The 25900-nt window shown below is 39.1% G+C and overlaps 3 protein-coding genes across 3 annotated transcripts; 1 reads left to right on the top strand and 2 right to left on the bottom strand.

Moving 5' to 3' along the window:
• Positions 1-3201: 3201 nt before the first annotated feature.
• On the bottom strand, positions 3202-10952 carry cept1b (choline/ethanolamine phosphotransferase 1b). Its single transcript, XM_030776502.1, has 10 exons — positions 10807-10952; positions 9438-9544; positions 8845-9254; positions 6280-6427; positions 5997-6138; positions 4794-4878; positions 4398-4529; positions 4065-4223; positions 3734-3859; positions 3202-3412 (listed from the first exon to the last, which is right to left on the bottom strand). Exons 3-10 carry the CDS (start codon positions 9175-9177, stop codon positions 3296-3298), a joined length of 1242 nt encoding a protein of 413 aa, XP_030632362.1. The 5' UTR covers positions 9178-9254; positions 9438-9544; positions 10807-10952; the 3' UTR covers positions 3202-3295.
• Positions 10953-13858: 2906 nt separating this feature from the next.
• Positions 13859-19417, top strand: stk38b (serine/threonine kinase 38b). The gene is made up of 13 exons (XM_030776501.1): positions 13859-13989; positions 15303-15354; positions 15444-15566; positions 15696-15779; positions 15867-15990; positions 16136-16290; positions 16912-17014; positions 17657-17718; positions 17895-18012; positions 18210-18333; positions 18494-18589; positions 18853-18947; positions 19202-19417. Exons 1-13 carry the CDS (start codon positions 13859-13861, stop codon positions 19330-19332), a joined length of 1398 nt encoding a protein of 465 aa, XP_030632361.1. The 3' UTR covers positions 19333-19417.
• A 2998-nt stretch (positions 19418-22415) lies between these two features.
• On the bottom strand, positions 22416-24606 carry kctd20 (potassium channel tetramerization domain containing 20). Its single transcript, XM_030778344.1, has 6 exons — positions 24500-24606; positions 24088-24190; positions 23874-23994; positions 23169-23366; positions 22964-23074; positions 22416-22702 (listed from the first exon to the last, which is right to left on the bottom strand). Exons 1-6 carry the CDS (start codon positions 24508-24510, stop codon positions 22416-22418), a joined length of 831 nt encoding a protein of 276 aa, XP_030634204.1. The 5' UTR covers positions 24511-24606.
• Positions 24607-25900: the final 1294 nt, after the last annotated feature.

The following is a 25900-nucleotide window of genomic DNA, read 5'->3' as shown; positions in this document are numbered from 1 at the left end:
TACTTGGCAATCACTGTTTAATAAATATTTTCTCTCTCCCCTGAAAAATACTGATACCGCACTTCAGATATCACACTTAAACAACATCTTTCCAAACTCACTGCTTAAAATCAAAAATGAGATGCGTTAGTACAAAATTTCAAATTAGTTGTAGTACAGTTTTAAATACATAAACCAGTGAAACTTTAGACCAAGGCTTGGATTCAAAAGCCTGTTTCCTGCAGGGACATTGAAATTTTAAAAAATTCTGTGGTCCATTTGCTAGAGAAAGTATGTAAATCCGTGGATAATCTTGTCTCAAAGTGCCTTTGAGGCAAATTAAACATCATCAAAACGAAAATGTCTCTGTGAATCTCTTTCAACCAATGCAAAAAAAAAAAAATTAAAAATTAAATTAAATGCTGCATGCAGACAGATACTTTCTTTCCTGTTTTTTTTTTTTTTTTTACATAAATAAATGAAGTTTTGTTCCTATGAGTGCACACAAATACATGCTGTTTTGTCTCTTAACTTGGTTAAACTAAAATATGAACTTCAGGAGCATTGTTAAAATAAAACCCTTTTGTCTTAAGACATTCCAGCAGAATACTATCACTCATTAACACAGGTGTCACATACATGTTGAAAAAAAGAGAGAAAAAAGAAAGAACAAACACTGGTGTCTCATTTCACAATGATTCTGATGTCAAAATATGCTGCGTTTTGTAAAGAAATATTTGTTTAGCAATATTAAGAAACTAAAGCCTATCAGTCTATTCTAAATCTGTGCCACCTGGATATAATTAAACTCTTATTAATTAATAGGTAACTAATATGATACAGTTTGCTGGCTTTGAGACCAATTTAAGCCATGATCACACTGACGTAAAGCACTGGAAAACAATCAGGAGCTCAATTTTTTTTTTTATCATGTTACATACACAAAACATAGCAGCATCAGTGCATGAAAACAATATTTGCATTGATAGATGAGGGACAGATTGTCAAATTTGTTTCAAACAAATGATGTATTGTTATGCATACAATAATATACCTGAGCTTGACAGTGTAACCAAATGGAGCTCGTGCCAGTCCAAACAAATGGTCAGTATGAGTTGTTTGAGAGATTTCAACTTAACAACATAAATCAAGAATATTTAATTCTATATTTAAGGCAGTTGTTGACTTAACCATGACTTCTGTAAAAGAGAAAACAAGAGGTCAGTAACCCACCTTATGTAAACAATAATTAGTTCTAGATAAATGACTACACTGGCATTAATCTTGTACATTTAATGTGAAACAAGTCTATTTTAAACGGAACTGAAAAATATTGCCATTTAAGGGCATTTGGGGCCTATGTAAGAGAACATAGTGGACAAAATGGGTTGAAAGGATGAAAACCAAAGCAATGAAATGATCTCCAAACACAGTAATTAGTTTTGTTATGTTACTGTCAAGAGTGACAGATTTTATACACGTATAATCAGAGATTTGGCTGAAAGGCTATGTGGCGATTGTTTGTAGAGGGTTTACAAAATAACCCTAAGGAAAATGATGTAACACATGAAATCCAAAATGAAAATTATTGATGCACCGACTCCTTTCTTACTCCTAAAATGACTTTCATCCATACACATTTTGCAGTATTCATAAGAAACCACTGAATGATGAATACATTCTCTGTGAAGACAATAATGAGGTCACTGGAGATATAGCTGAGATCTATGGCAGTAAAGTAGAGTATTACAACAGAACCTTTAGTTTTTCTATGGGTACAGAGGAGCACTCCAAGTTCACAGTATTACCAAACAGTTTCCACAAAGCAGAGAAATGAAATTTGAAGCACTGAGTAAACGTAACGACATAAATTAATTTTCAAAATAATAAAAATCCTCTCAGTACGCATTGATTCTTGGCATTTTAATTTTATATTTCAATTAGAATATTAGGCAGAATGCAATACTGCAACATAAATAAAGAGTCAGGCACAGAATGCAAAGCAGATAAGGGACAAAACAGAAACAAAACAAAACAAAACAAAACAAACAAAAAAACATAAAACATTTTTTTTTTTTTACATAGTTTGTGCTTAAAAAGCATAGCTGCTAACATCTGAGCAGAGAATGCAGTCGTACTATGAAAAATTGCATCATACAGAAAACTACACCACGGACAATCTGATCAATCCTGCATATAATCGGCTGCACAATAACAAAAAAAAAAAAATACCCTGTGTGCTATCCGTTGTCTTATATGTATGCATTAGGCTGTATTTTGAGAGATGCATGTTGAATATTGTAGCATTGGTGTAATTCTTCAGAAGGCCTCCTGAATCAGGAGGGAGTTCTGCAAAATGGGTACATCACGTAAAAGCGTTTTATTACGGTGATTACGTCAAGTGCATACTTCAACTGTAGGAGACAATGTGAATAATATTTTTTTTTGCCAATAACAGGAAAATGAAACATGTCAACAGTCGCTTGCTTATAAGGAACAGCTTGAAACTGAATTATCTTACATAGTTATTTTTATATTTTGGTAGAAATATAAACCAGCTTCCCCATATTACAGTTAGCGCTGAAATTCTCTAATACATACCAGAGTGGCTAGAAGCTATTGTTACAGACCAAAAGAACAAACTATTCCTTCATGTAACATAAATGAACATAAGGGTAGCAGCAACCATTGCCCATGCTTACTTGGAATTTCAGCATTAGCTGATTATTTTTTTTTTTGAATAAACAAAATTGAAAAGACAAGCCGTTAAGCAAAAGGTGAATGCCGCAAAATAAAAACAGTAACATGAAATTGATAAGCAAGACATCAGGAAATGCAAATATTGCAAATCATTCATAGTAATATTCCCCAGAAAAAAAAAAAAAAAGCAGATTACCAGCTCTACCGCATTTCCTTTTTTTATTTTTTTTGTTTTTTGTGAGTTGATGTTTATGAGGGAAATATGGATGGTCTTGATCATTAACTAATGATAAAGGCTAGAAATTAGCACCTATTTTTATTCATCAACTCATGAGTCGCACTCATACTTTATTACTTAGAGCCTTCAGTCTTTTGGGATTCTGACCGATTTCATGAACTTCCCCCGAATAGCTACCACAACAGGATGACATTGCACACAAATAGTGACAGAAAAAAAATGTGATCATATCAATCCTTTTTCATTTGATTAACTTTATCCTTGTGGTACTGATGAAGCATCAGTGGTGCATCTCTTCTAAACCGTCTTAGAGAAAATAAGGAACATAGAAAACAACACTGTAACAATCCATAAGAAAGGTATTAACGGTGATAGCCCTCACTGAATTGGTGCTGTGGTGAGTGGCTTGATTTTGAAGACGAAGATGTGAAGGTGAGAGGCGATTTGATTGCAAACACTGACACAGTAGCGCACCAAATCAACGAAGGACAGGATCTGTCAACGAGTGCAAAAATGATTTGTGTTTTAGCTCATCCCAGTAATGATGCTGTGTGCTAAGAGCTAGACGCTATATTCTGGCTATTAGTGCAGGGTCATAAAACACTACAAAAAAAATATTTGCTTCTGTCAGTTTCAGCCATATAGACCAAAAAAGCAGAGGTCTGTAAATGGTCGTTTTTTTTGCATCATAAAATTATCTTGTCGCAAAATCGTTCTAATAACTCATTTTTAAATGTAATATAAATGTAAGTTAAAGTTCACTGATCAGTAAAGTTCATTACTGATCAGCGTCTGTGAGTTTTGTAGTTATCTTACCAGTGCAATCCAGAGCACCAGGTATTCATCAATAAAACTGTTGAAATACTGGTCGAGAAACAAAAGGCCGGGACCAAGAAAAGCTACGTCATGAAGATGCATTTCACTTTTTGTCATATGTGCAACCTGTTGAAACACAAATAACATGACTTTATTTGTACAACAAATACCTACGTATTACGTGACTCTTCTTCCCCTCCCCAACCAATCAGTTACTAGCGAGGCTTCACAGTTAGTTCTCATGACATCACGTTACAAACCGACACCGACTAGCTTTAGTTACAGTGTGCTGGAAGACAAGAGGAGAACAGAATCAATGAAGTACACTTACAACTAATTTGTTGGTTATTTTGGCTGAAACAAAGCCAAATGCCAAAATATAAAGACAGGGGTGTTTTTCGAAGAGTTGGACAGCTGATTTCTTATAGATCATCATGGCAAGAATAATGACAGAGCCTATATGCAAGACGGGAGATAGGACACTTGTTCCCTGAAACAGAGGAAAACAGAGAAACCGGTCTTGGTGGAATTCTTCAGTAGTATTTTTACTGCTGTGCAGATTACAGTGTAGGGGTAATTGTATGTTACACCAAAGTCCAAATTTACTGACACTTTCTTTCTTTTTTTTTTTTTTTTTACCAGAAAACACCTAAAATGAACTTACTGCTATTGTGGATCCATTTTTACCCACACCTCCAGTAAAAATAACCCGGAAGTAATTTGTACATGAGAAAATGGCCCCTATGAAAGTGCAAATTGCAGGAACTATTTTCATTTGGATGTTTATTACTGGAATCTGTTGAAGAAAAAAAAGGGCAAAGAAAGTATATAGAGAGTTAAAAAAAGCTATTTAAACAGTCATTTTAACATTAACAGTAGCAACAGAACACTCCAAAGCAAAATTACATCTGATTAAAAACACAGTTGCATTGCGTTAAAAAAACATTATATCTGTGAGCTGCTCTACAAAAGCACATTATTTTAAGCTGTGTTTAAGTTTTCATTCCTTAATTATTTACTACTTATTAGCAAAGAAAGCACTGGAAAATCTAGGAATTACCGGAGACTGCCAAAAAGCGGATCCTCCAATTGCAGCCAGCAAATACATGATAATAATGAAGATTTGCACTTCAGTCACATCAATGCTGAGCAGGTAGAAAGAGCGACAGGGATTAAAGAGGCAGAGTTAGATGAGAACAGTAATTAAGTCTGTCCATAAGCACATCTGCCCACTGGGCTTGTCCAGCAGCACAGACTGAAGGTCTGAGGGTTTTTTTTTTTTTTTTTTTAGGGTGGTCAGAAGCACTGTGTGAGTTCTTCTAGGATCTTCAATTATCAGTTTTTAATTTCTGTACCATGCAACGATTAGCATTTTATTTCGGTACTATTCAATGACCTGTTAAGTGAGCATAACACATTAACAGTAATCATTTTTTTTAATGTCACCTTTGGATTCAAATCAGATTGCATGGTTCACAGGGTGTTAAAAGGCCATTCCAGTTTGATGCTGATTTGACACGAGATGATTGAAAGGGATCAAATGTTTATGTTTGTTCTAAATACATGTTTGGGGTTCAGTCTGTACGGGGAAAGCAGAGGCTGATTGCTTCACTGGTCAGGTTAGGCAGCCTGGGCAGACACAGTGGAGCAAAAGCACAGGATTTACCATTACGTTCCAAAACTTGGGACCAACAGTGGCCGTGAACATCTGCAACAAGGCTAGACAGATCTGTAACTCTGTAATATCAAATCTTCACAGCATGGAGAGACACATACAAACACACATATATGTACAAACACACACACACACACACACACACATACAGAGTCAATGCAGCATCCCTAACAGACTATAATCATTAGGTGGGAGTGGATCCACTCTGTATTAATACAATAACTGTAAGCTTGAGTACACAAGACCTATGTGGAACAGTTATCAAACTTACGGAAACAAATGTAAAGACATTTCTAATTAGCCATCTGTAAGATGAAGAAGGTAAAGGTTGAAATTTTTTGAAGCCGTGGACTGCCAAAATGAATAGTAAGCTGTTGGTGTATTAATAAGCACACCCGAATTCTCACACACGTCTGTTATTAAGTAGCACAGCATAGTGGTTGTGAGGAGAAATCAACCAGGTCTTCATCCCAAAACCAAATTACGACTTCACAGTCACGACTTCAGAGAGGGCAAAGTAACCTGGACCGACATTTACAAAATGACATAAAATTGAATAGCCAAAACTGGGCACTGATAAACACTCACATGCCAAAGCGCAGGGTACCAGACACATAGGTCTGCCAGTGGGCGCAGTAAAACATGAACATGCCTGCAAAGCAGCAGAAGAACATCCAGTCTGGATTGGTGCCTAGCTGTACAGCAATACTGGTGCCCAGGACTACAAACACTAAGGAGAAAAAGAAAGAAAAAAAAAACAAAAAAACAAAAAACAGGCAGTCATCATGAAGAACAACATGAATATGTAATATGAACTTATAGATGAAATGGTGACTGTCTATAAGAAGGTGAGAGGGGTCTGAGGGTGTACCTGTGGAAAGAGAGTCACAGCCATGGTCGAAAAGTTCCCCCAGCGGAGAGCTGCTGTTGGTACGTCTGGCCTGTTTCCCGTCTATGGCATCCAAGGACTGGTAAATAAACAGGCCCACTGCGCACAAAAGATACGCCCACAGAGGTGCCTGGAGAAAGGGGGGGGGGGGGGGGGGGGGGAGAGAGAGAGAGAGAGAGAGAGAGAGAGAGAGAGAGGCATTGCACATCCTCAAAACGAAAACACAAGTTTACATAAAAGCAATATGCTTCTGGAGGTGCTTGGCCAGTGAAAAGCGAGCGCAGGCTAATACGACGAAAACAGATTTGAGATGTTTCTGGAATAAAGACGTGATGAGGGGGGGTCATCGTCAATTTACCATCCCCAGAGAAATGAGAGCAGTGTTTACCCTGAAACACTGCCTTCCCCATTTCGCTCCATTCTACTCATTAAACTCGATGATACATTTCAATTACAGTGAGTGAGTTAAGTTTTGAATAATATCATTCTGTGTAAACATGTAAGCTTGACAGCTTTCTAAAAGCCTGGTGTGAGAGAATCACAAAAACGGTTAGGGAAGGCAGCTGCCCGTTAGCCAAATTCTAGAGCCAAAAAGAAGGATTTAGGATGTCACAAACACCCTGTTGTATTTTGTAGCTCGTAGGAGGGACCGCTCCGCTGAGAGATGGAACAACTGGCCCTTCTACTCATTTCAATTGTTGGAACAACTGGCATCTTGTCTCGCCCTTTTTTCAAACTAATCTCAGAGTGAATACAGCGTGAAAAGAGCCATCCTAAGATGCTCCGGCTAACAAGTTCACTTTCAAATAACCGTAAAATTAAATCCTAAAAGAACACAAAAAAAATAAAACAGGTGGCCAAGATTTCAACAAAAGGAAGAACAACAGTGACTCCTAGACTAAGCATAAAGTGATTAAGTCATTACTAACCCTCTGGAGAGCCACATCACTTTCAGGAGCATTGTAATTATTATCTGCACAACCTGTTGTCGTGGCACATGAATACGTAACATGACAAACAAACACTGAAAGTTTGCCCCCCCACACACTTTCACTTCTCATATTTGTTAACTTTTCAAACCTGCCCTTGCAAACAGTATATGACAAGTTTGTGTTATTGTGCGTGGTCTATACCGAGATATAAATGAAACCTCCGCATATCCCACATAAAACTGAAGGTACCGCGTCCTCACTTACATCATAAGTGGCATTAAAAGGAAACCTGAAGAGGGGGAGACATCCCGTAGACTAATGCCAACTAACCCAATACACTCTAGCCCATCTACTCAGAATGAAGACTCTCCCTGACAAAAGGTCAGCACAAGGGTCACACACAGAGAGAGTTTTTTCTTCCCACGCTCTCCTCTCTCCACACCCGTTTTTTTTTGTTTTTTTGTTTTTTTTGGGGGCTGCCTCAGGTTCTCCGTTCTTTTATTTTATTGTGAACTTTGCACTGTGTACACTGCATGCGGCGACGTGACTAATAAGCGTGATTAAGCTAAACGAAGCCCATCCCTTTTAACATCCGTCTCAGTATATTTCAACGAGAAGGCCAAGCATTAGATTCCAGTGATCAAAAGAACGGTGGATAATAACCATCTAATGTATGAACAGAGAGAATCACAGAGGATCTGAGTAAGACAGGCCTATGCTGAGTTGTATGGGAACTCTCCGTGCTTACGGCGGCTTACGTGAGCAGACATGCTTTGGCTGGTATAAGATTTCAGACGTAGGCTGTGTGTGTGTGTGTAACTTGATAGGTACAAGCCCGGGATACGCTTCCAGAAAAAAAAAAAGCGAGGTATTCAATGTTCTGCTTCAGCTAGAGTAAACACGGCAACGGATATTATCCACGCTCCACAAACACTTTCACTTTGATTGCCTGAAAATGACTGCCTTAAAAAACGAACGTCTTTCAAACAGTTCAGCTTTTTAAAGGTTAGGGGGAAAAAAATCACAACTAATAACATGAAAACTCTCAAGGTATTTGTTTTGGTCCAGAAAGTTTGACCCCATGGACTGAATCTCTTGGTGACCATTCCTGTCATTTCTAGTATGTGTTTAAGATTGTTTGGCATTTATTTTATGATCGTGAGAAGCAAAATCGTATTTACTGTAGAACATGTCATGTACAGCAGACCAATTATTCAAGCCAAGAATGCATCATTTAAATGAGCTGGTTTAAAACCAGCTTTGGTATTTGACGACAGAGGACGCAAGATGCAGGGGAGGTGTGAATTAACGCAGTCTTTTTTTTTATGCGAGCATAAGGGGGAGAGATGGAGACAACAGCCATGCTATAAAAAAACAACTTGTGATGAGATGCAATGTGATCCTTTCTCGCAGTTATTCATGAGAATTACACAAGCTAAAGCTGCTACATGGTCAGTTTTGATCTCTAAAACAAATGAGAATTTGATCACTGAAACAACACTAAGGCACTAGTGCAAAAAAATCCACGTCTATGATAAAGATTCAACGAATAATACAATTCTTCCTTAAAAACATACAGAGTTGTTTTTTTTTACCAACTGCAAATGTTCCCTACCTGTTCAGTGGCAGTTGGACAATAATAAACCAGCACCAAAGTGGTGAAGACATTGGTGGCCAGGCCCACGATGGTGATGAGGTTGGGAGCGATCCAGGCGGGCATGCGGCACACCAGCCATTCCCAGTAGCGCTGCATGATGGGCTCCAGCAGGGAGCGGCCCGCGCTGCTGTAGCGGTGCTCCTCCAGCCGCTTCAGCTGGTGACGGGAGAGCGGCGGGGCCGGCAGCTCGATCAGCCTCCGCAGGGCTCCGGGGGACAGCCAGCACGTGGCGTCCATACCCTGTTCCCGCTCGCGGCTCCGCCGGGACCGCGCCCCCGCCTGACCACTCATGGCCTCCTACGCTCTGCCTGAGCCTGCCACCACTGGCCTGCTGAGTTGGGGATCCACAACGGGGGCCGCGCGCAACCCTTAAAAGGGAATGGCGAACAGTTAAACAGAATGGAAGAAGGCTACAGACCAGGAAAGTGTCTGTGTACTTTAACTAGGATCGAGGGAGACAATGGTGATGGTGACTGGCACCAGTGAAAGAAGTTATAAGAGAGCTGGGACAGCCTCACTTGTATGGAGAGTTAACCCCTGTACAGGCTTACCTGTTCTCCCAGCTCTGAGTTGCACAACTCTGTGCCACACCCCAGTTGACACACCAAAGAGCAGGACAGGACGAGTCTTGTAAAATGTCACCTCAACAGTTGACCTGCTGTATGTGAGAGAGACACTGTACATAAGTGAAAACTGAACATCTGAAAGACAACATTAATTTTTGAAAAGAACTGCATCAGAATTAGCCAATGATCACTATGTAATCATACTTGGCAATGCTCTATGCTGCATCACTGTCTGATAAACATACTTCAGAGCTGTTAAGCTTGCCTTATTAACAAGATGCATAAATATGTAATGTGATTTAACAGAATCAAATGCCTGTGGACAAGTCCACGAAAAAGAAACCGTAATGCAGAACGTTGCATACACCTTCAAGCAAGAGGCGGGGTAGGGAAATTTTGAGGGAAAATTCCGCGACACATATGGTTTACACATAAAGTATACGATCATGAATATCGAAAGAATTACACCGACCACCCATTACAGCATGCTGATGCCTTTTCCTTGAAAAATAAATACAATGTGAAAGGAGCACTAGTTCCGATAATGTACAATTTTATTGAAAAACAAGAATCAGGTTAAATTCAGGCAAACCAATGAATATATGACGTTATAAATTACGTCGAGGATACCGTACGAACTGCTGTAACTGTGCAACACTGTGCGGGAATCGGAATGACAGCACAACTGGAACTTACCCAGACCATTTGGTAACAGACAGTTTGATTCGACGGGGTTTCTAAATCACATGTCTAGCATGGTTGTCAATCAAAGCGAATAACATATGCAGCCATCACGCCACTAACATTACAGGAGCTAAACATAAATACATCCCACTGTGAAGCAAACTGAACAATCGAATACGGGAAGTTATAGGTTACATAGAATGACAGCAAGGTCAAAATAAAAACAATTGCAAGAGAGATTGCACTTGTAAAGCTAACTATGATGCATACTAAACAGTCTGTACCTAGCCGCTGCCAAATAGTTTCAAAATGACAAGTGAATACGTTAACCGGTAAGCTAATTTAAACTGGCTGCTGAAGGTGTCTTACGTTGCCAAGTAGCCTGCTAGCTGACTAAACTCACTAAACCGAGACTGTCAGGAATGGCTAGCTCTCAGAGACATGTCAACGTTAAACTTCGCATTTAATGAGCCATACAAGCCAAGTGACGTCCCCGTGCATCTACTGGTTTCAAAATAATATGTTGCGAGTCAGCTTTAGCATGCACTGTATATGTTGCGTGGGCTGACTAAATTAGCTTAGATTCCACCGTGGCCACATCGTATAACATAAGCTATCTAACATAGCTACCGTAAGACGACGCAGGTTCAGGCTAACTAGAATCACTGACCTGGTGATCAAGGCAATAATTTTCAAGAACAAATCGACTCTCGATTTGTGTGTGTGCAGAAACCCGAATATCCCGTCCACTGGATACAAGCTGCAGTCTTGTCTCGGCGATTTGGGCAGATGGAAAAGCCCAAAACAGACTAACGTTGGTCAACAACACAACATCGCAATATTATTAGCTAGCTAGGCTCCCTAGGAGAACGCCGGCCACTTCCGTCGCAACTGAGGACCCGAGGGCGAGGTTTGCAGATTTCATTCAAGAGCACCATGCTTGCGCTCATACGCACATATTACGAATTTCAATCTGACAGCTACAGACAGCACATTGCCGTTACAGTGATTTCCTTTATGTTCGTTCATTCACATGTAGTGTAATGGTAAAATGTGCTGTGAAACTATTTTACAAACCTTGAAAATTAATGGTGAAGATAACTGCAAAACTTGCGTTTTCTTAGAGTATAAGCGCCTGTATTGACTGACTTCCTTGAATTAATTTCAATAACTGAACAAAATAACTCCACATATGTATATGTTTGTTCCATGGTACAGATGAATGATACGCAAGGTACAAGATTATATGAATAACATTACATGTGAACTCAATCCATTTTTAAAAATATATTGTTAAGAACGCAGCAGACCCATGTCTGCTGAAACACAACTGCAGTTGAAATTTTCAATTATAAGAGCTCGGACATACAACATACCATCACCTGTAGCCTCTGTATAAATAAATATACATGATATTTCGTATTTTGGAAACAAATCTGCGAACATTGTGAGTCATCTTTTATTTCAGGTATTATTTTTGAGTATCAATTTCTTGATTTCCAGTGCTACACACACCACCACTTTTTGATTATTATGAGGGAAATGTCAGCAGGAAGTGGAGTAAAGCAGTGCAAAAAGTTAGTATATTATAATATACTGATGATCATACATTTGTGGATATAATTCAGGAACTCAGTAGGATTTATACCTCTGGAACTTAACTTCTCCCAAACTCCCAAGAGCAATCAAAGACGCTTTTCTGACGTACCAAAAACATATTCTAGGTGTTATACATGCTGAGCGTCCCAACCTGTCGAAACAGGAGAACGGGGCCTATTGGTTGTCTGGGCCAGCTCAAATTTATATCACTAGATGTGAATCTGAGTGATCTAGACACATCTGGAACATTTCAAATGTGTGGCAAAAATGATTATAATAACGCATCATTACTACGAACTAATTAATGGACACTTTGATAAACCAAAAAGCTCAGTGGCTCAGCATGAAATCCACCTCCCTTTGTTATTCCTTGAGGTAGGTAAGTCGTTTTTTCAACACCTAGGTGAAACCAATTAAGCGACTGAATTAAACAAGAGCAATACGCCCATCACTAATACGGCCACAGTAATTTATCAGCACTGTTCGAAATTAAATTACGTTTTATGTTTTATGTTTTTTGCGACATAAACCGCTTGTCGGATAGGCCTGAAAATATTTTGCAATTACTTCAAGGCCTTCAGTTCCGCTACTTCGCACTGTTCGCTCCATCATACTGTGCAACGGGGAGGGGCATTTTCCGTATTTCGGATACTAGTCGTCATCACGTAAGAAAAACGGGGAAGCTGGTAGAAGTTAGGTGGAACATTTCTGGATATTACGTGCAACGTTAATGGTTAGTTGAAATGAAAGAGTGTTTTTAACATTTAGGATATTTTAAATAGTGCAAAGGAAGTGTACCTAAGCTCACATAAAACCTGTCAACTTCGGCGGTGAAACCAGGGAAGTTTGCAGCGAACTGTTTTTCGGACTACATGTCATCTTGACGAGAACAAAGCAACATACAAAGCCGTCAACCACGCAGCTAAGAAAAAACTCGGATACCTACATACAATCAGGTATTCTTTTTTTTTTTTATATAATTTGTCACTGCTAACCCTTCATATTTAAACTGTTTCCCTTATACTGCTCAAGAGTTTCTCTCCTTCAGCAATCCAGTGTATCTTTAAGTAACGTGTTCAGCTCCCTCTCGAGACTCAACATTTCCCATTAAGGATGGAAGCAGTGACCCAACCACTGTGGAAAAAGTGTTGCCTACTCATAGGGTGGTGTTTATTTTTAAGGTGTTACTCTGAAGTGTGTACATAGGATGTTACTTGGGCCTGTAATTTGCCGGGGGAAACACACACTAATTTCACATAACTGGTAAAATATGCTGTAGAGGAACAAGTCTGCAATTTTTAAATTGCCTAAAAGCGCGGTCGGTTACAGTAACCGGCAGCTGAAAGAGTATTCTGATAATCTGTACAGTATAATGGCAGTAATATGGAAAATCAAGTCTGACTATACACTAAGGAATACAGGTATACATACTATCTCATAGGTCCTCGATTCTTATGCTTCTCTACCTATTTCTTGTTGCATTCCCGTTTGGCTGTCTTTTTCGTTAGTTCAGTTTTTATCCTGATTTACTTGATGTATAGGAGAGCAGACTACAGGTTTCCACGCATCCGCTCTCCCACTGAAGTTCAGCACTGTGGTGAATTCCTTCTCTTGTGCTGTTTCTAAACATAGACGTAATTGAATGTCCTAGGCCTAGCCTTTCAAACCACAAATCATGAGTTCAGTTTCTGGAAAAAGTTGTGTGTTTTTCATAGTCTGTCTCAGTTAACCATGGACTCTGTATATGCTAGCGGACAAGACATGCTCGATGGAACAGAAATAAGTGCAGTGATGTGGAGAGTGTGGGCCGAGTAACTGCAATATTTGAACTCCCTCTAATAGTTAACGTGAGGCTTGTCGGGCGTGTAGTGACTTGCAGTACAATGCCTGTATTTTTGCATTCTGCTCAGTTTAATCACAGAAAATGATGCATCTTTCTGTGTAAACAGTGTACACTCATGATCCATGCTAATCATGATCTGTATCTAAACCTGAAGCTATTTGTTATTCATATTTACTCTACGCTGACCATGCACCTGCCCGATCCTCATTGTTTTGACTCATGCTTCAACATCTAGTGAATGTTTATTTATTTTACTTAAACTGTGTGTTTGTAGATAACCATGGCAACGCGAGGTAATGCCTCCAGTTCGTTGATGAGTAACCACACAAAAGAACGTGTGACCATGGCCAAGGTAACACTGGAGAACTTCTACAGCAACCTGATTGCCCAGCATGAAGAGCGTGAAATGAGGTATGCATGGACCTTCACTTTTTATACATGACAAGACATTATGACACACTTTTTCTCAGACAGAGATGCAATCTTTTGCCTCAAGCAATATCACTAAATTTTACCTATCATTGAAAGTGTACAGCTATGCAGTATTTCCAGTTTGCAGTATCTCTGCAAACACCCTGATCGTCATGGTAAAATGCTATTTATTAGATGGGTCTGTACACAAGGAAAGGGACAATTGAAAAGAGGCCATGCGCTGTTAACAGAGCATGACCTCTCTCTGGCTGTTCAACACACCCCTCCCTCCCTTGCTGAGTAATTCATTATGTGGCCTGCAGTGGAATTGCTGCCCAGAACAACATTGCTTCAGTGTTGTTTCCACCGAAATACAATTCTTTGACTTAATAGTGTATTTATTTTACGACAGTTGTCTCCCCCAGAAAATTCTTTTTATTTTTCTCAATATCACCTGTCTTTTTCTGTATTGGCACAAAAAGCTGCACAGTAACCTACAATAGAACAGAGGAAACTGGCGCTCGTAGTTATTTCCCTTTTAAAACATCAGCAGTTTTATATTACCTTTTTGGTTCTGATATTGTTTACCAGAAGTGCATAAGTCATAGATTCCCAGGAATGCTCTGGTTTTCCTGGCAGCTCGGCAGCAGCTGTAGATAAGGCAGAAACAATATCGTACTCAACAGTTTTGTGAAGCTGTCTTTTGGAAAACAGTCTTTCGGAAGTTTACCATTGTCGTAGACTAACACCGTTACTGGAGTGGGAGTTATAGAGGCTTCTGAAAAGGGAAGCTATGTCTAAAATAAACATCAGTGTGCATTGAATTCAACCATGCCAAAACGGGAAGTACAGACAGTCTATGCTGTCACAACTTCTTAGCAGAATTGGGTAAATTCCTTGAGTGATATAATTACGTCACTGTTTCATTTATGATGTTTGTTCCTCCAAAATTACTTTTGGATATTGATTAGCTGCCTGATAGTCTTGTGTACTGCAGGACCAGTGCTCTTGATGAGAATTAACAGTAGAGTATGATAGTAAGGTTTTTCCTGTATCTATTTTGAAAGTCTTTTGTCTTATGTCTTGTTTTTAATCTGAAGTGACTGTAAAAAGAATATAAAACACTAACTGAATGAATCCCAAACCTTAGACTTACAACTAGATATGCTGAGTTTGAGAACTTCTCACAGTTCCTTCAAAATCTCCCTGAGGCACTGGAAATACTTCAGTGTACTCCATCATATTCAAAATGTTCATTTTTTTCTCTTGGTTACATATGTTGATGTCCCATAGGATCTTATTTATGTTCACAGGCAGCAAAAGCTTGAAAAGGTTATGGATGAAGAGGGACTCCCAGATGAAGAGGTGAATAGACTTAAAAATTCAGTTGTTGCCTCCAGATACACACATACACAAACAAATGTTCTATATTATTTAAAACCTCGTTATTTCAGAAACGTTTGAGGCGCTCGCAGCATGCCCGCAAAGAGACTGAATTTTTGAGACTGAAGAGGACCAGACTGGGTCTGGACGACTTTGAGTCCCTCAAGGTCATAGGACGAGGCGCTTTTGGCGAGGTAATCAGAGCAGTAAGCTAAGCTCGCTTTACTGCGGCCACTGTGTGTGCTTAGGCTCAGGAAATCATCTTTCTGTTGGTTTGATCTGAGATGCTACTGCTGCACATGCTGATTCTTTCACTTTCCAAGGTGCGGCTGGTTCAGAAGAAAGACACAGGCCATGTGTACGCCATGAAAATCCTTCGCAAGGCTGATATGTTGGAGAAGGAACAGGTGAGTCATTGTGTGTTTAAGAAATATCTGTCAGCTTTGTTGACTCAGTCAAGCCTTGAAGTCACATTCATTTACCCCTGCTGTCAGGTGGGACATATTCGAGCGGAGAGGGACATTTTGGTGCAGGCAGATAGCCAGTGGGTCGTCAAAATGTTCTACAGCTTTCAGGATAAGATGAACCTTTATCTCCTTATGGAGTTCCTTCCAGGAGGTGAGTAGTTAATGAAAGGTCGGTTCTGTTGGGCTGGGTTGGTTTGAAGTGTCTTAACGTGTCCGGTCAGTTGTCTTGGGGGATATATTTTTTATGCTTTTTGCGTGTACAGGGATTCTAATCAGTAGTGTGGTGCCTCCTACAGGTGACATGATGACACTGTTGATGAAGAAGGACACGCTAACTGAGGAAGAGACACAGTTCTACGTGGCTGAGACGGTGCTTGCCATTGACTCTATCCATCAGTTGGGGTTCATTCACAGAGACATAAAGCCAGACAACCTGCTGCTGGATTCAAAGGTAATAGAGGCATGATTTTCATTCACTCCTGTCTGCTTCTGTTAATCACATTTAACTGTCCCTACATCCTGGTGAATATGTAAAAATACCTCAGTGAGGCGCTAGATCATATACACAGCTACATGGGTATGGAAGTAATAGTGGAACATCACATTAAAAAAGGTACACAGATGTTTACAAAATACTTTCTTGAAGAGCAGAGTAATGTCCCGGTTCAGAACAAATACAACATCATTCCAAGAAAGACTGAAAGAGTTATGATGACAAGGGGCAGCTAATCTCTCCTGCTTAATTACTAGATATTCATGTATTATCTGTTGTTTCCCACCACCACATGCATGTGATGCTAAAGTCAGAGTAATTAAGTAATAAACAGCTGTTGAATGCAGGATAAAGAAAACCAGACACTGGAGGTTCTTCAGTCCAGGATGCAATTAAAGGATCCCATTTTTCTTTCTCTCCTTTTTCTCTCTAGCATCGGTACACCAACTTCTCCTCTATAGTCTTCTGTTTTTTTTCCTTTTTTTTCTTTTTGCAGTGTATTGCATCATTGTGTGGTTTATTTTTGTTTAATCAGAGGTGGTGTGTGTGTGTGTGTGTGTGTGTGTGTGTGTGTTTCAGGGCCATGTCAAGCTGTCAGATTTTGGCCTGTGCACAGGCTTGAAGAAGGCTCACAGAACGGAGTTTTACAGGAACCTGAACCACAGCCTGTCCAACGATTTCAGTGAGTGAAGCATCAGGCAGCGTCAGCCTTTGTTCTGAGATGCTGCGCAGTAGCCCCTGAGCTAGGGGTGACACTGTTCTTGTGACTCAACATTACCGGAGGAGTGTGGACCTTGCCAGAATGTTTGTTTATGAATAGAGGGACAGCAGTTTCAGTAATTTAACTTAAAACACTTAATCAGACGAGGTTCGTGACATTACTTTTCAATGAAAGGCTGATGTGCGTTAGATAAACAAAACAAGTTCATAAGTAATCTTAAGTTCTTTTCACTTTCTCTGGGTTCTAAGCTATTTTGCTCTGTTGGGAAGGGAGTAATGACAATCACAGACTGCAAGATATAACTAAGCTTTTGGGGCTGTAATCTAAATACTGTAAATTGCCATACTAGTTCCTGATTAAGAAGAACAAATTGGGCCTTTGCTAAGACTACTAACTGGATTATAGGAAGGAAATGTTTCATAAGGAAATGTTTCATGGGACCTACCTAGACAGTCAGACAGTTCTAATCTGGTTAGTGTGATCGAGGACTTCCAACCTATGTTTAAATAAGAGGATGAAACACACTGGCTGTAAGCTGTTGACATAAGGCTTATACTAATGCCTAAACACTGGGGATTTGAAATGTCTGTCTCTCTTGCTCAGCCTCCCAGAACATGAACTCGAAAAGGAAGGCAGAGACATGGAAAAGGAACAGAAGGCAGCTGGTGAGTGGGGGTTAGTTAAGAGCGTGTCTGGTCTCATTTTTGGAATGTGGTCATGGTTTGTGTCTTGGCTAATTTGTGGCTGTGCTTTTCTGAGTAGGCTCAATTAACAGATCAGGGTTTTTGCAGATGCTGAATGGTATAAAATAAACGGTATATCATTCTGTTGAAATTCTCAGGCATTCTCAACAGTTGGCACACCAGACTACATTGCTCCAGAGGTCTTCATGCAGACTGGGTACAATAAGCTGTGTGATTGGTGGAGCCTAGGGGTCATCATGTATGAGATGCTGATCGGTAGGTCTGACACCAACTGACACCGACTGACTAAACAAATTTAATCAACAACTCTGTTCACAAATTCTTTCACAGTCAAACAGATTTCCTTTAATGTTGTTTCAGTTTGTTATTTTCGTCAATTTTTAAGACAGTATTTTGTATCATCTATAAAAACAGTATCATTTTTATGATATTTGTCTTTTTTTTCTGTATAGGCTATCCCCCATTTTGCTCAGAGACACCCCAAGAGACGTACAAGAAGGTGATGAACTGGAAAGAGACGCTTGTGTTTCCACCTGAAGTGCCTATTTCGGAGAGAGCCAAAGACCTAATTCTCAGGTTTGACTGGGCCCAGATTTTAGCAGGGGTGAATGCATTGCCTCCTCACAAGGCTTGTGGGCTGGTTTTCTTTCTCAGTGGAATTTTACCCGGCGGAATGTGAAAACATGTCAGTGTTCTAGATTTAACGTTCCTTAGAACAGTTTGCTCTTTCTCATAGATTTTGCTGTGAAGCAGATCATCGAATTGGAGCCTCAGGCGTAGAAGAGATCAAGAGGAACCCTTTCTTTGAAGGCGTGGATTATGACCATATAAGGTACTGACTAGTGATACTAACACAGAGAAGGCACTGCTTAAAAGCCACTCATCTTCCCACAGCTTGCCTCACCCTGTGGTTTTATCTTGTAACACCACCAACACTAATAGCAGAGAACACCAGGACTGTTAAACAATAGAGCATAACTTGTTTCCTGAAAATAGTCATGAGAGTTTACCATATGTCTTGTTCATTATGTGTTGCTGTGATCTACATGTGCTCCATTAATCAGTGATATTGAATGTTTGACTTTTCCTGTGTAGGGAGAGGCCAGCAGCAATTCCAATTGAGATAAAAAGCATTGATGACACATCCAATTTTGATGAATTCCCAGATTCCGACATCCTGCAGCCTACAGGTGAGAGAGTGGTTTAAGAGCTGCTGCAAGTCTCACATGACTTTCAGTGTATATTACATAGTGCAGAGGATGTTTTGTTTAGAAAGCAACAATCTAAAACTACTCTAAACATGGATATTCAAAGTCAGGGGGCTTCATGTACTTTTAGAAGGACCATACAGCAATATAATTCATAAAATCATAATGTTCTTTTTTTTTATTATAATATAAGTCCTAAGAGCATAATGATCTTTTTTTAATTACAGCTTCTGCAGTGGTGACCAATCATTCAGAGGCAGATTACAAGAACAAAGATTGGGTCTTCATTAACTACACCTACAAGCGCTTTGAGGGCCTTACAGCTAGAGGGGCTATTCCTTCCTACATGAGAGGAGGAAAGAGATAAGTAAAGCCCTCTCTGGTCTCAACCATTTGTTCAGCCAGCCCTGGCTTCAATTGTCCATTCCTCCACGATTATCTCCACATCTTCAGTGTCATGTTTAAAAAAAAAACAAAACAAAAAGACTTGAGGCAGTGCTATTCCAAAGCGAAGTAGTTCAGTGAGAACTGAAATTTTGAAAATGACTTTTGAAAATGAAATTTCAGTTGGAAATGAGAAGTTAGCACACCTGTTTGCCTTAAAAGAACAGTTGAAGTGCTTTGAAGAGATCCACCAGTCAAGATGTTGTTTCGCTACACGTTGTTTCAGACCATCAGACTGGATGTTCATGCCTTTAATTTATTGTACATATTTTACTGTTACCTGAATTTTAGCTGTTTGAAGCAGAAATGTAATCTCTCTCTACTTTGTGCATTTCATTTTATGTAATAAGAACTTCAGTTTTATTTCGCTGAACAGATGTGTAAAAAGAGAGAGGTTGCCTCACTCATTAGATGTCTCATTTCCAGGGATGGGTTGCCTTAATTCACAATATTACTTTTACTTTGCACTTCCTTAGATGGTTCATTCTTGAGTTCCTCTGTCTAGTCTACATTTGCATTCTTCTTGTCACTGGTCCAATGCTTGTTTTGTATCACCATGGTTGATATTTGGTAGAACATGCACTAAACGGCCTCTTAGGTTCGCACCCATTTTCTCTGTATGAGCTACAGTCATTCCACTTCCTGGTGTATTTTAAGTACAGAACTTCACCTCATCGATCAAATGCTTCTTTCACTTACGGCTGCTACCTTGGAAACAATGAACATGTATATAATCTGGCAGCTGCATTCATGTACAGGGCACAGTTTTCCTAATGAGTGACAAAGCCACTACCTTTCATGAACAAGAATCACGTTTCATTCCTGGAAAGGGACATTGTATTTTTCCTGATGTGCTTGTGGTGTCAATCATGTTGCTTTTTACATGCATTTTTCTCATATGAAATATATTCATGCATTTTCAGGGAGTTCCTGTCACTCTAGTGTGTAATTAACCTATTCACTCTTTTCAATGTAAAGAATGTATTATATCTCTCTGAATTTTTCTCAGACCTGTGATAGCTTTGTTTTTTTTTTATGCTTTTCTAGCTAAGTACTTTTTCCAGTTTTATACTTGGCTTGTAAGCTTGTCTGATTTGTCCTTCAAAAATTGTTATATATATATTTTTGTATCTATATTTTCTCAACTTGAAATTTTGCTGCAATTTACAAACACAGTGTGCCCATTCAATCTTTGGATGTTAGATTACATTATATTTGTAATTATTTTACTGAGGAGGTTAAAGATTTTCACATCGTAAAATGTAACTTCCTTTGAAGTAATTAATGGGTTGGAAAAAAAAAAAGGAATTGAAAGGAACATAGAAGATTGTTCTCTTATGTTCTTAGAAGCCGTCTGTGTTCTGGATGTGGGTGTGTTGATACACCCCACAGATTAGTTTGGAAAAATATGCCTGATATGAACAGTAATTTGTGGGAAATAATTCATAAAAATGCAAAGTGGTGTTTGAGTTCTTGGGTTTCTCATGTTCTGATGTCATACATTTTAGTTTCCTTTAGATGTCACTCAGCACTTTTTGGTATCTTATGTCTTGTTCATGTTATGTTTGGTCATATTATTAAGTATTGACGACTGAATTGTATTGGACTGTACAACCCATGTGGATTACCTATTGTCCTCTCATTCTGATTTATATATATATATATATATATGTTTTATGGCTGAGCTGTTGGGATATTCACTTGCATTGTTTGTTGATAATTTGCATGATATTATCCCACTATATTGTATGTGTGTGTTAGAATATTTGGAAGGTACATTTGTTACACAAAGTGGTACAATTAATATCATGTGCTTCTGCTTTAATATTATTCTCCTCTTCATTAAGAGTTGCGTCTAAATATATGTTTGTTTGTTTTTTTCTCCCCGCAATGTAAAATTTTCTATAACAATGAGTGAACTGGAACACATCATACTGTATATTGTACTGTAATTTATAGGTGAGTGTTGTAAAACAGCTTTGAGTATATTTAGGCTGATCAAGAGCAACTGTTGACATATTCAAGCCCGGTGTTGGATTTTTAAAAAATGTTTTCTCTTCACTCTGACTCTGAAGCGGTTAGTAACGGTTTTTCTGTATCTCCAGAATTAAGATCCCTGAAATTATCTCACGAACATTGTCTGGAATTTTTAATTCAGGTGTTCCCCTTCATTGTAAGTGACAGTTATTGTCATATGATTCTTATTTAGCACATAGTGGAGTCTTTGAGTTTTTGGGATCATGTAACATGGATATTCCAACCCAAATTGCCTGTTTGTATATGTTGGTTTGTTTATTGTCATCATTGCTCTTAATAGTCAAAAACAAAGCAAAGTTCTCTGTTTTGGCTGGAATACTGTGTGTTCAAGTATGTATGATGACTTTTCAAATGTTTTCGGCTGGTGGACCTGTGGAGCTGTCTTTCAGATCTGTAGAGGTCTCTCAGAAAGCTGTAGCTCTTGGCTAATTAAGGAGCAGTAAATGCTGGTTGGCTGTATAGCTCACAATAAAACTTCTTCACTCTCTTTATTTGCACATTTCAAGTTTTCATTCTTCCCGTCCCTTTCACAATTGGAAAGACAGAAACATATTGGAAAAAAATGCATCTTATGCAATTAATACGGTGTCAAAGTTGATTGAAGAGTCTCTTGGAAAAATGGCTGGTCAATTTAAAATATTCTTTGATTTTAAACAATAATTTAGTTTTTTTTTAAATGAATGTTTCTACTCTTTTGCACATAACTGATCTTTTTATTGTATAGAACCCTCACATATATAAAACCTGCTGTTTTTAAGTGGAAATCACATTTTCTCTTTGGTAAATTACATATATGAGAAACATTAGAACAATTAAGGAGATTTTGTCCATGTATAAATATTTCCAAACATTACACAGAACAAGAGGTGTGAACACTAAAGCAGACTAGGTCCTTTCAGGGAATCTCTGCACCGGTTCTCACACCTTTTCCCACTGTTATACATCTCAGTGGAAATTCACCAGTTGTCATTACTGAGGAGGGTCACTACCTGTGGGTGGGGGAGCAGGTCCATTGAGACGATCCAACTCGTCCACCTGTGGTGTGGGTGTAGCCCCAGGTCGAGAAAACCCGTCTCCCAGAGAAGCGATGAGGTTTGGCACGCTCTTGCTCCGCACACACTGGAAATCCACGTGTCGGCTCTTCCCCTCCTCCTTCTCCCAGGAGAGCTGAATGAAGGGCCGCTGAACATAGTTATATATGACCTCTGACCTTCCACCCGGACGACGCTTCACTTTCTCCTTGCAAGTAGGGTACCCTGCGACAAAGAATGACCAGATAAGCATTACTGTTAGTGTGATATTAACAGTGCACTGGTGTGAGGAAATAAAATTAGGCTCTGAAATCAATTTAACCAACTGTTCACCAACAGTTGTTTATGAATATGAAGATGTAATTACAAATTGAAACATAAAATGAATCATTTGGAATGGAAACGCTAAGTGGGTTGTAGATATGGTTAAATTTACATCAAGTACACATTAATAAGTGTCTGAGAATGTCATATAGTGAACATTACCTTCAATGCCAATGCGTATGTTCTTTAGACCTCTCTCCTTCAGCAGGGCTTTGGCAACATCCCTGTTCTCAATGTACTTGAAGAAGCGATACAGCTTTGTGCTGTAAATAACTGCGGATCCGTACAAGAGAGGAGAAATCTTTAAATGTTACAGTTGTAAATATGAAAAGTCAGACTTTTAGTGGGAATGGAGAAACGTCTTTACTTTGAGAGTACTCCTCTCCCATGGGAGGGGGGTGGTCCTGGTCCCAGTCCACTATGTCATCATCTGTTAGCACCACGATATGACACTCCCTCTCCCCCTCCTGTGCACTGGAAACCATGGCAGGAACAACCAGCTCCTCCAGGAAAATCTCAAACTGCCGCCGAGCCCCATCATTAGACAGCTCATGAAGAAGAGCACCTGAGTACATACACGAACATAGTCCCATAACCTTTATCCATCACACAGCACTATCTCATCAATTTTGACTCACTGAAGGTGACATAATAGATAGATAGATAGATCGATAGATTGATCGATAGATAGACAGAACTTTATTCATCCAGGCTTGGTGGGCAGTATAAACAGTATATAAATAGTTCATAGTACAGTGTAGAAAAAAGAGAGTAAATAAGCAATCACATAATAATGTAACCATGTGCACAAATACATAAATAAGTTAACATAATGCCACATTGTCCAAATCTGGGCCTTTGTCTGAACACTCTTCTAGTATGTTTTAGTCACTTTGGTGTTTCTCCACTGTGCCCCTGGGTTGTTGCTGTATATTCATGTAATACATAATATATGTATGTGTATATATATATATATATATATATATATATATATAGATAGATAGATAGATAGATAGATAGATAGATATATACTGTATATGTACACACACACACACATATTATGAATACTCACTGAGATCATGACACCTGACAGTGTTGTAGTCAAAATTAATGCAGAAGTAATCACAGGCCTCCCTGAGCTCAGCTACTGAAACACCCTCTGGGCACTGCAGCATTCCCCCTTTGTAAAAGTCCTGGCAGAAGGAAGCCGTGAAAAAACATCAGAGACAGAGAGAGAGAGAGAAAATGAAAATGAAAAGTGAAAATGGAAAAAATGTCCCACTCACCAGGATGACATTAAATATGCTTGCTCCAATACCCTCTGCTATCTCATATTCCCCTTTAGAGTTTGGCCGAGTGAAGTTGTGTTGACGTGCTGGACCAAACATCCTGAAAGTAACATAACATGAGTAAATGCAGTCACTAGGGCATTGAAATATAAACATATTGTAATTTTTTTGTTTTGTTTTGTTTTACAGGCAGTCCTTTCTTCATTATAATATATTACATTATAATAATGCATATATGTTAATACAAGTCCAAAATAAACTGAATAAAAATAAAACTTTTTGATTAGTGACTTCACGAACATAAATCTAATCCTTTTGGGTCTAACTGAAAATTATTCCCAAAGAATCAGAGACACTTGTTTCAGGTTTAATGAATAAAACATCCATCCTGGGTTTACTTCTTCCTCACCTCCCTAACATGCTGTCCGGGTGTGCGGTGAAAAGTGCAGGATCCACAACAAAATGAGTGCCATCCACTACCAAAGTCACCCTCTCATGGGAGGAAGGTGAGGGTCGTGAGGGGTCAGCGTCCTTCCTGACCTCAGACTGTGAACCTGCCCTTGAGTCTCCAGACATTCTGTAGGCTGTCAACAAGAGTGGTCAACACCCTCACCTTTATATTCTATGCTTTAAAAATGACCCAAAAAAACAAAAAAAAAAGTTTTTTGCCAACATAAAAAATGAACACTTTGAAAATGAACACTCTTGATATGACACACATATATACAGAAGAACATGAACTTACCTGACGGGCAGTGCTCTGTCATACTCTTTAAAAAAGCTCCCTTGAGCAGACACTGCAGGCTAGGGGTTAAAGATCACTGTGTATAAAGGAAAATGAACATCAGGCCACGCTACACCTAACATTTTACAGTTCCTCTGTCATCCTTCTTGTATTTACATTATCTTGTGTTAATTCACATCCCCTCAGCTGGACCCTCTACAGCCAAATAATGCACAGAATTTCTGACCCTGCAGTGAGTGAGCTAATTAGAACGCTAACATCTGCTGTGTTTCTGAAGGCAGGATTACTATGTAATAGACAGACACTCCTCTCACAGCAGAATAAACGAGCTTGTCTAATTACCAGTTTGCCAGTAATCCATGTGACAAAGTGTATGATCTATATAGCACATTTGATTAGTTTTTTGTGTTTACTTTCAAAAAAGTGACATCCAAACTGAACAACTACTGTAACTATTATATACAAGTAATAATAATAATGATTTAAAAATGTTAATTCAGTACGACTACACAACTTATTCAAATCATTTTAAACCAAAAAGGAAACTGAATCTTAAAATAATACTAGGTTAACCGTTATGCATGACTTTCATTGGAAATCAACCCTCTTTAAACAGATGAAGTAAAAGACTCCGTCTTTGCTTTTACCCGTGAATTAAGTTAAATACGAACCGCGGTGCCTCTAACAGTAGGCTACATACAGTTTACCACCGGTAAAAAATAAATTACCTGTCATGCAGAATTGACGATACCAGACAAGAAATGAGGAAAACTTCGTGCTGTTGTCCGCGTGTCCAGCATAAGTATGGCTGAGAGCAAGTACACAAACCATACGATGTCATCGGATCAACCGGTTGATAATCTAATTAAGCTTCGACACTGTTGCTCACGTGAAGAGCCTCCGTCTGACATGCAGGACTGAGGGCAAAAGCGTAAATCTGTCGCAGTCCGTGGCCTAGTGGACTTATTCACAAACGCTAAACATTCTTGAGAATGTTAAGCTCTCAAGGTCAGCAGTTTACATTCTGATTACTTTCTGAGAGCACACTGTGAAACTGGATTACAA

Source organism: Chanos chanos, chromosome 6, assembly GCF_902362185.1.
Source record: "Chanos chanos chromosome 6, fChaCha1.1, whole genome shotgun sequence".
Classification (NCBI taxonomy): Eukaryota; Metazoa; Chordata; class Actinopteri; order Gonorynchiformes; family Chanidae; genus Chanos; species Chanos chanos.
The sequence above is the reverse complement of the archived record's forward strand: the minus strand, read 5'-3'. Positions and strand labels throughout refer to the sequence as shown.